This window comes from Chelmon rostratus, chromosome 20, assembly GCF_017976325.1.
Source record: "Chelmon rostratus isolate fCheRos1 chromosome 20, fCheRos1.pri, whole genome shotgun sequence".
Taxonomy (NCBI): Eukaryota; Metazoa; Chordata; class Actinopteri; order Chaetodontiformes; family Chaetodontidae; genus Chelmon; species Chelmon rostratus.
In genome coordinates, this window is record NC_055677.1 from 6,800,470 (window position 1) to 6,811,705 (window position 11,236).

Sequence of the window (11,236 nt, forward strand, 5' to 3'; positions counted from 1 at the left end):
AGATGTTGTCAGACACACATCGCTTGTGTGTGTATTTTGCAATAGGTGTGGACTGATTAAAAACACCTCTTCTTTTGATCAACGAGAAAAGAAATCCCTGAGCAGTTAAGACCCAGAGTGGGGGGTCATTATTAGGCCCATTAGGACCAATAAGACTCCTTGAGCCGCATCGTCAAGTCCATTCTCATCTAGCGAGGCACGGAGCAGTATTGTGGATCAGCGCGCACATCCTGAGAGCAGACGGAGCTCCCACAGGACACAGTTAAAAAAAAGCATCAATATTTCATCAAACTACTCTCTCTTTCTGGTCCAGATCAAAGCCCTGACTCCCACAGTCCTACAGGTAGAGATGGCTCTTTTGTTTTTGCTCCTCAGGTAGCGCAGCAGTCAGACTCTGTTCGCTTTTGGAAGCCTTGCAACGCTCAGCCCATCCATCTCACAGCTTACTGCCTCGCTTTTGGAAGAGGAGGTAAAAGGAAGGGTAGAGACTGTGAGGGTGAAAACATGTTCCAGAGATGTCAAGAGATTGAACTTCTTGGCCTTGCAGTGCTGTATTATTTCCTGTTTCTTTCCCCAGGTTGGCCCATAGTGAGACTAATGGAGAAAGCAAATCGTGGGTGTTGTAATTTGTCTTGAAAGACTGAAATAGAACTGCATTCCTCACCGACATCTACATCTTCATCATTACGACTGTTTTAATATATATGCTGCCTCCAGTGATTAGGCCCATTGGCCATTGGTCAGCAAGACATATTCAGCGATGAGCTATAGTTTCAGCGTTGTTTATCAGGCACCAAGCACTTACATGTTTTCAATATGCTTTTTTGTAAATGAACTTGAACCCCTCATTAGGCGTGTGGCTGCACAGCGATGCAGCGAGTTAAACACACTGCCAATAAGGGCTGAAGACAGTTTGATGGATTGCCTTTGAATTTTTAACTGGACACAATTGCGAAACTGTGTAAACAGTATCGGACAACAAATTCAGTGACAGTGATTACAATCGGAAAACAGCGAGATCCCATAAACCAGAATTTAATGAAAGGTACTGCAGTTACTGTGAAGTCCCTGTAGGCATACAACATTGTCGTTTACCTTGTCAGCATACACATAGAGTCCACAAGAGTTAAAGTAAAAACAGTAACAGCTATCCCGTAAGTAATTCAAAGTTAGCTACTTTAATTATGTATTAGCAACACATTAGCTTCAGAGAGCTAGTAGTGTGGCTAGCTTAGTTAGCAGTAAGCTGATCATAGAAAAGCTAAATTCCACAACTAAGTCACAAATCAGCAATGAGCTGTGATAAAAGACGTACCGATGCTGCGCCAAGAAAGGTATTCAGGGGATGGATAAAAGACGCTTAGACACAGATCTGACAAAATAGTGGATGTCAGTTAGGCGGCAACTGCTATAGAACTATAGTGCTATAAGCGGTTGCTACTAGCAACACAAGGTTCAACTGAAACCAGCTATTGGTGGCACAAACAGTTGATGGGTTTATTTATTGATGGGTTTCCATCCAAATGTATCATATACTTAAAGTGAATGTTTAGAAAACTGGTTAAAGAAAGTGTGTTTCCCTGCATGTGATTATTTGCAGTTTGCCAATTATCATAGCATTACTACCAGCAGCACAGACCTCAAGCATGACACAAATAATTTGAATTACCAAATATATATCCTCATCCTCTCTCTCTCATTGGGCCTTAAAAGAGGCTGTTTCCTTTAAATGAAAGCTGACTCTAACATATTGTAAAAATAAATGTGAGGGTGAGTAAACATGATATTACCTTTTTTTTTTTTTTTTTTTTTGACTGCTGGTGTGACCATGATATTAATACTCATCTGGCAAAAAATGACTCAATTAAGAAAACCCATGCTCTGTGCTGCACTGCAGGACCACACATGTAATTGGCAGGGTGTCCGCTCATGAACAGTGGCTTTCTATGTTTACGGTTGAAATGCTCGTACTGTTGTTGACAAAAACCTGTCCTGGTCCAACACAATTAAACTATGGAATTAAAACTGTGTTTGAATTTGTGAGGCATTGTATTATTATTGTCATTTATTATTATTATTATTTATGGTTATTTCATCAGAAATAACTTAAGCACAATGAGTTTTGAAATATCTTGGAGGCACAGCAGCTGCAGTTTGTGTTCCTCTATCTACACATTGCTGCATAGATTAGATTCTATGATATATTGGGATCAAGCTTAGTATTTACATTATTATCTACAGTTGATTCATAAAAAGTCATGTCAAAACATTTTCCTCACAGGGCCTTGTATCTTCATTGGAGGACCACATTTGGCCCTCTGTCCCCTACTTGCTTATACTAATGATCAAGGGAATCAAATATAATTACTGAGATTATGCTGAACATTTAATCCACAACTGAACGACTTTACTCACCATGAAATCCATCTTTGAGTCTCTTAACTACTCCTCAAGAGGCCTACGTACGTGATGATCTCATAGTTATGGTTTTTGGAGTAAATACAAAGAAAAATGAGGTAACATTTATTCTGTGGGTTCTATGTTTTCCTATCATTTCCTACAAAGTGACTGATATTTAACTGTAAATTTATAGGAAGGCTCCTCGAGTGAACAATGTAATTTGGAACTGATTAAAGGGAAAACAGAAAGTGTTTTAGCAACACCAGTTAAATGAAAGTGTAACCTAAAGAGTCTTGAAGTCAGCGCACAGCGAGTCAGCTGTATATGAGCAATAAAAGTTTCCAATGGCTAAAAATGAATGAATTAATATTTGGTGGAATTTAAAGCTTAGGACCCCAGCAGTTCATTTAAAAAATATAACTGTAAATCTGCTTCTAAACTAAACATAATTAACTAAAATCTAACAACTTTATCAAAACCTTGTCTTTTTTCCTGTAAGTAGCATCAAATTATGCAGTTTTTTTACTGGGAATTCTTTAAAAAAAATGACAGGATCCATAAAATAAAGTGTTACCAAAGGGGGCAGAATTGTTATTTCATCACAATGTTAAGCACTGACATATTGTTAGAGTAACTGAATGGGAATTCTTCACCTTTAACATTAAAGATACAGTAAATGTCAAATGTATTAGGAACTAAACACATTCTGGCAAATGAGGAAATCATGTGATCCCTGAATGTCCCTTGATTGTGTCATAACAAAGACAGAACGCCTTCTCTTTTAATCCACCTTGAAGTGTTTGCATGTTTGTGCGTGGCTTTGTGTTTGTCGTTATACGTGTTTAAATGCACCCCCCCCCCCCCCCCACCTCCGCATCAGCCGTGGTCGCCTGTCGTCCCTGAACACACCGGGCCTCTCCTCCTCTCATCATCAGCGTCAATCTGTGGCTGTCACTCGGAGCCGGACAGTGACTAACGACACTCCCAGTCAGTCAAACACTTATCACCACACAGGTAACACACAGGCCTGGAAATGACTGACATGAAATGGAAACGTCTCTCATTCTGTGGGCCCGGGAGCTGAAGTGAAATATTAGCTGTGGGAGAGATGGCGGACGATAAGAGGCTCCCTGTTTGGGCTGGAATTGTGGAGGTCCAAGTTCTATTACATTTCTTTTTTACGCTGAGGAGAGGAATGAAGATCCTGTTTGCTTGGATAAAGGATCGCTTCCCTTTTCCATTTGCTCTCTCATATGCACCATTTCACTGCTTTCTTCACAATACGCTTCAAATTTGCCAATGAGCCACACTCGAACTTTGATGGTGAGCCATTTGTGACTTGTTATAGCAGTAAATGGTGCTCATGTAGCCAGTGGGTCATTGCTGACACAGAAGCCATCGTCCCTGAGGCTTTCTCCACAGAACCAGACCTTAGGCCGGTTCAAACCAGACTGCAGCCCACTCAATGTCAACGGGTCACATATACTTACTCTGTCTCTCCTATTACTCATACACTCCAGCATGTCCTCCCTCTATCCCTCTTTTTCTTTCTCTCACACATCTCCTTCGTGCACACACACACACACACACACACAATTCCCCATGTGCAGAAAGATGGATGGGATGCTCCCAAACCACAGGTGCTGCTCCACTTGTGAGTCTTTTGCATTCTTCACGACACGGTCCAGACCTGCTCAGTTTTTTGTTTTTAGTTTTCCCCAGTGGTGATTACTACAGTACTTCTGTTGCAGGATAATGAGGAACGTGGAATATTACCGCGTACGATCAATCTGCCTGTCTATTAGCAGCTCTTTGGGAATGAGGATCTTTTGCCAGAAGAAGACAAACCTCGTGAAACTTGATGTCGCTGCTTCCCAAGACACGGCCTCCCGTCCAGACTGCCGCTAGATGGGGTTGGTTTCATTTTCAGTTTGAGTGTTTGCTGGTAACTCTCCCTGAATCCTAAACCGCAGGCTAACTCTGCTGTGCAAGCTACGCCACCTTGTGGCTGATGCTACCAGCAGCCTGTGATAAAGTTTAGGAAAGCTCACGTTGTGCTTTCACACAGTCTGGTTGATGATTTTTCACTGCACCGTGATGAGCAGGTGCCTTTATCTACTTCTGCAGGTACCAGGCACTACTTGGAGAGATTGTGAAGTAGTTCATCCAATTTTGAAATATAGAATTTACATTTAGATGGAAAATAAACATAGAAATGTGATTCAGACTGTGGTGAGATGTAACTAAATACAATCACTCAAGTACTGTTCTTATGTACAATTTTTTGTATTATATTTTATAATATACCTTTATACTTCTGCTCCACTACATTCAAGAGGCAAATGTTGCATTTTACTTTACATTAGCTGTAGTTACTTCTCCAGTTTAAGATTTTACATTTAAAAAACATAGGATGATCTTATTAAATTGAACACATTGTTAAAGTTTTATACCAGTGGTTTCCAGTGTTTTGGCTTGTGACCCTTGGGGCCCCTTTTCATGTTTCACATGTGAGTTGTTAGTAGTTCCACCACAGAGTCATTTCCCCTCCAATCTTCCCAGTTTCATTTAGGTAACTGTTTAAGAACCAAAGAGCCCAAAAAAACATCCAAAAACTGAATAGAAATTTGTGTCGCAGATTTGGCTTTTAATTCTTTCTGATTTTTTAGGGCCCTGACCTCTGGACTAAACCAGCAAACTGTATCTACTGCAGTTAAACAAGCTCCAGCTCGAGCTGCTGCATCAGTAAAATGCTGCTCACACACTGATGCATCAGTAACATGTTAATGATGCCATACAGAGTAGCACATCAGTCACAGGGGAAATTTTACTGCAGTATAACTACCTGCGCTTCTTCTGATAGTACTTTACTCAGAGGTGGAAGAAGTACTCAGATATTGTACTAGTACAAAAGTATAAGCATCAAAATGTATTTAAACTACCAAAAGTCGAAGAATGCAGATTTGCATATTTCAGAATATGAACATTATTGATACATTAATGTGTTCATCACTTTAATGCTGGAAGGAGGTTTAACTGCTTTATATAGTTTATTTGCTGGGTGGGTTGTGAGTTTCCTCTCATGAATCGATTAAGTTTTACCTTAATCTTTAAAATTACATTAGATTTTATTTGTCGATTAGATTTTGTACCAGTAAACTAAATCTGTTGACAAATAAATGTAGTGGAGCAAAAAGTAGAATATTTGCCTCTGAATTGTAAAGGAGTCGAAATTTAAAGTCGCATAAATGGAAATACTGAGGTAAAGTACAAGTACTTAAAAACTGTACTAAATTACAGTACTTTGGTAAATGTGCTAATTTTCACCATTACATTAACTTTGGTAAAAGTTAGTATGCATGAGTTTTCTTGTAGTGTGGTATTTTCACGGTTGATTTAACATAATTTTTTTGTGGTATTGGTACTTTTACTTCAGAAAATTATCTTTGCACTTCTTCCACCGCTGGTTTCTCATTTTAACTTGATTTATTTTCACAGTAATCAACCACAGTCATGTTTCTATTCACATGAGTCACTTGGAGCACCTCATAAGTGTTGTGAGCGTGCCTGAAAACTAGTTGGCAAGAAGCCACCAAACGCCTGAAAATAATGGATAAATGCTTGAGTCATCCAGTTTCTTTCTCTCCAGATGGTGGGAGTATAAATGCAATCCCGACAGCTGAGGAAAAGAAAAAAGAGATCAAATTTAAACATCGACAGGGACCCTTTTGTAGAGATTCCCATCAAGGATTCAGCAAAGCCACCATGTTTTTTCTGCAGAAAAATACTGTCAACCAATTGACAGGGTACGACAAAGGGCATCTTGAGCTCATCTGATGTACGGGGATACGTCAGAGAAAAATAAATAGTTAAAATGGATCCACTGATACAAGGACATCTGATATAGTAGTTCAGGAAACATCATTGTCTTAGTGGAGCTTTTGTTGAACTGCTGCTGACAAACATGAGGCCTCCTGTCCACCTCCTGTGCTAAGGAGATGCTCTCCAAAGGAATCAGTCGTTCTCATACTGATCTTATGTAGGTTCAGTTCAGTCATTTTATCATCCCAGATATTGGGGAAATTTGACTTGTTGTCAGATAGCCAAGTTAAAAAAAAAATAAATAAATAACAACGCAAGTACAAAAACAAAAGCACAAAACATAAAGGATTCCTGTACAAACAGTATACAGAACACAATAATACCACAAAACAATCTCTAAAATGGTCAATTGTGTGCAGAGGGAAGAGTTTCAAACTCAAAGTGAAGCGGGTGGTTTGCAGTCTAATTACAGACCTGGCCTCGCCAAAAACCTGCTGGTCAAAAACAGCAGTCATCGGGGTCTCTGGGACACCCATCGCCTACAAGCCACCATCTCAATCTAGCTCAGGTGGCTTTTGTCCCTGATTTGAAAAGAAGTATAGGTTCAATAAGGGCCAAACTACATCTGCAGAGGATCTGGTTTTATTCATGGAGCAAATTCTTCACCAACATAGATCACATATAATCTTTTTACTTATTACAACATCAGTTCTGAAACAAGAAGATATATTTGATTTTGCAATAGGATGTGACACACTGTTGCAGTTTCTCCTTTTTAAAGAGGTGTGAGAACTTGAACTCAGGGATTTACCCTGTGTAGAGCATCAAAGCTAGGTTTAAACATTAAAGTGGAATGCACAAACTTATGCAGAATATGCAAATGATGCTCTGAGTGATAATATTGCCATTACTACAGTAAAGCAGAGGCATGTTGTTATTCACTCGGCTGATGGTTTCCTGTCGTGACAGAAAGAGGCAAAATGAGAGAATGTGGTCTCACCTGAATTCAGCAGGTAGGCAGCAGGTTGTCTGGGGCCAACCTCAGTGGCCACAATAACATCCCAGCCATTGTTTTTTACCGTTGATGTGCCAGACTGTACGTACCACATATGGTGCTTCTCTTGTTTTCTTCCTCCATCTGTCTTTCCCTTTTCCTTTCTATGTGCCAGTATATGTACAAAAACATCTGAAAGCTTGAATTCAAGATCTTTTGGTTTAATTTCCAACTCCAAACCAACTTTAGAGCCTAATCAAACATCTAAATCCACTGAGCTCACAGTCATACTACATATACAACATCATACTACAAATTTTAATACAAATGTTTCTCTTTGACCTTTTGATGTGAATGTTTCGATACATTGACTTGATTTGCTTCAGGGAGATGAGGTGGACAGATCAACCGATGCTGCCAACCTCAAACCTCTGCTTTGACTCTTTGCATTTACCAATTTCAGATCATTTCAGATTGATTGAAGCAGTTTCTGTGCTGACGTGTCGTGAGGCTGTGACGCAGGGCTCGTCGCCTACAGCTCACCCATCAGAGAGGAATGAAAAGCAGGCCACCAACCCACTACGTAGGGGTGCATGGCTTTGATGTTCTCAGTTTTAAGTGGCACAGGCCACACATGTAAAAACAAGTCTCCTGCTAGATTCTGCATTGAATTTCATGCAGATTGTGTGGCTTTGACTAAAAAATATGCGTCCAAAAATTCAGTGTGCCGCTTTTTGAAGCTGGCAAAACTGAAATTATGGGCTTCGAAAGCTGTGGCTGCATGTGGAAAGTTCTTGAGGCCTTGACACATGTCTGTCTGTCTGTATGTCTGCCACCTGTCTGAACTACAGCCGCTGTGGGGTCATTGTGGGAAAATTCTTTCATGTCAGTTTAAATGGACATCCGTTGGCTTCCACAGTGAAACTGCCAAGTCATAGCCAAACCCAGACGAGGTTGAGCAGTTAAGAGACAGACGATGGCACAGTCGCTCGAGAGGATGTCTCGTCAGATCGAAAAGATTGTGGATTGAGCTAGCCACATTCAAGTGGGTTTTCCACCACACACCATGTACGTTACACCAGTGAAAGCAGTCAAGCACTCTCTCAAGCATATATAAATTGTTGTCACCATCATCATCATTTATAGTATACATACTTGAAAACAACTGTTGCATCTCCTTCCCTCTTGTTTTTGTGCTGTGGGGACAGAGTAGCAATGAAGAAAGCTGCAGAATACTTTAGATTTTGTTCTCACTTTTAATTGTTGTGTTGTACCCGAAAAATCAAAAATACACTTTTATTTTGGTTTGGTTACAGCAGCACATGAGAAATACATGATGGAACAAATATAAAAAAACCCCCAAACATTTAAAAAACAGTATTTACAGTAATATACAGTTTATACAATGATTCTAAAAAAATGTGTTAAGGACTGTCAGAATATGAATGTCATGAATATAAACTGTAAAGACTTTTTTGCTTGCAAGTTGAAAATGTTATTGTTGCTCTGCTTGTAGCAAATAATGCATGAAAGAACAAAAGAAACATCCGATCATAAACTAGGCTCAGGTCTCAGGGTTCGGATTTTAGGAAAACGGGCATTTATATGGAAAGAGCAGGGGTAGTATCAGTGTCTGACATGACCGAGGGACGTTTTGGAACTGGCTGGGTTTTACTGAGCCCTCTGCTGCCAGCACACATCTTCAAAATCCTCATGAGGTCTTGTCTGAACCGAACTCCAATGAAGACGTACAGGAACGGGTTCAGGCAGGCGTGAGTGTACGCCAGGCTCTTGGCAACCTGTCCGGCCACATCAAAACCAAATATAGTGTCACAGTCGGTGATTGTGGTATTAGCTGCCTGCGAGGCCTCCACGATCAGCAGACTATTGAACGGCAGCTGAGAGAAAACAAACACAAAAACCACAACAAAGATGACCCGCAGAGCCTTATGCTTTTCAAAGCTCCTGGCCTGCAGAAGTGTGCGAATGATGACAGAGTAACAAAGGAACATAACTAGGAGAGGAAGGCAGAAGCCCATGCATATCTGCAGGGACAGCACCAGGATTTTAGTCCGGTTGTTTACGTTGTTCCAGTAGACCAGGGTACAGAAGGACTGCCCCTTTTGGTTGGTCTTAACCTGGGCGAAGATAAACTCAGGGAGAGCCAGGAGAGTGGAGACAAACCAGACACCCAGGCAGACAAGTTTGCTGTAGAACAGCCTCTTTTTCTTCAGGTTCTGGGCTTTGGTGACTTGTACAATAGCAATGTAGCGGTCGACACTAATGCAGGTGAGCAGGAGCATGCTGCTGAAGAAGTTGATTTTATAAATTGCAGACACCATTTTGCAGAGGCCGACGCCAAAGTCCCAGCCCTTGATGGCATCGACAGCCCAGAAGGGCAGCATGCACAGGAAGAGGAGGTCAGCCACCGCCAGGTTTAGCAGGTACACGTCGGTCATTGTTTTCAGGCGGTTGCGCACCATGGTGTAGATCCAAACCACCATCAGGTTACCCACAGCACCAAGGATGAAGATGATCCAGAAGAGAGGTGGTTCGTACCGCCCACGAAACGCCCTGACCCAGCCTCTGTTGCACATGCCTGTGATGTCGGTCGGTCCTGCATCATAGTAATCTGTGTAGTCAGAAGGGTCCTGCAATCAAAAACAGATTATCTGATGTGGTATTGAAGAGTGTTATGTGCAACAGTTACACTGCTCTTTTTTCTTTGCTTTTATTTCCTGTGTCAGGCATATTTTTCTGTCCTTGTTACCCAACTCACTAACTGCTGTGGGGGTTTCATAACATAACATGCTTCTAGCGGGGACACAGTGACATGACATCAAACGCTCTCTGTGACGTAAACGCTAACCAGAGCGAGCAAAGAAACTGCTCTTAGGTGCAGGTGTTGTGTCTGTGCAGGAGAAACCACACTTCTGCACAACTTCCTGCTGCTATCCAAGCCTGAAAGGGGGGGGGGGGGGGGGTGAACGATCCTCTGGGGGTATACAGAAAGGGGCCCACAGCAGAACCCAGTACCCCAAAAGCATCAAGTTTAGATTTAGGGCAGAGATAAACAGCGTGGTGAAACCGGCGCTCAGGTTTTCACAAACGATGGAAAATTTGATGCTGATACGGCTGTGAATGTCGCATTTGAGTATCCTACAGATGTCTGCTTCAGATAAATCTACTGTACCTGTAGCATGGAATCAAAAACACAAAAGAATGCAAAACATTTTTAAGTGTATTCTTTGAAATCATACTTTAAACACTGCAGCATTTAACTAAACATGCTCAGACTTCATTGCTCTCCTCCAGCCCCTTTAACCTACTCAAATCATACAAACATCAGCATTTTCTATATCACAGAGTCATTGTTTATTATTTGAGTCATGGCTTCAGATATTTATCTCAAATTATTACTTACTGTTCCAGTATAACCAGTTTCTGTGGTCATTAAAGTTGTAAAAGACTCCTCCATGTTATCTACAAAGAAGCAGAGGATTTTTATATAAGACAAGATGCCACAACCTTGTAGTCTTGTAAAAACAGAACAAGGAAAAAACACAACATATGTGGAAAATGAAGCTTAAAGGCTGAAGAGAAAACACTTTTGCAGCAGTGCAACAAATCACTTACCCATTCAGTGATGAGACGTAGAGACCAATCTCTCTTTGCTGAGTTGTAAGTGGTAACTTTAGCAACTGGTCTCATCTTCCCTTGCTTATATGGTTTCCCTTTAACCACAGGGTCACGTGCTGCTGTGTATCATTCCATCTTTGTCTGCAGTGAAAGCACAGCGCTCAACCCTCGCTGCTGTGTATTTCTTGCACCAAATACAGCTGTACAGTGCTATTAAAAAAGACCATTGAACGGTGGCAACGGTGTGCTGGTTTCACAGGGAAGCTGCGACTTTTCAACTTAACCCACTCAACCATGGCCATCAGGCGGGAACCAAAACAGTACACCCACATTCCTTCCACAGTCGATCAAGTTTGATCAAGTTCAAGCCCATTTTTGACA

General features: G+C 41.1%; 1 protein-coding gene across 1 annotated transcript; it reads right to left on the reverse strand.

Annotated features, from left to right (window-relative positions):
- Positions 1 to 8,515: 8,515 nt before the first annotated feature.
- On the reverse strand, positions 8,516 to 11,114 carry LOC121623921 (C-C chemokine receptor type 9-like). Its single transcript, XM_041961455.1, has 3 exons — positions 10,853 to 11,114; positions 10,641 to 10,699; positions 8,516 to 9,867 (listed from the first exon to the last, which is right to left on the reverse strand). The coding sequence occupies exons 1-3, from the start codon at positions 10,854 to 10,856 to the stop codon at positions 8,818 to 8,820; spliced, it is 1,113 nt and encodes a 370-aa protein (XP_041817389.1). The 5' UTR covers positions 10,857 to 11,114; the 3' UTR covers positions 8,516 to 8,817.
- Positions 11,115 to 11,236: the final 122 nt, after the last annotated feature.

Excerpts from the sequence above, each read along its gene's own strand:
- LOC121623921 (XM_041961455.1), bottom strand. Across the intron at positions 9,868-10,640 it reads AAACTGGTTATACTGGAACA|GACCCTTCTGACTACACAGA; the intron begins GTAAGTAATAAT and ends TTTTGATTGCAG.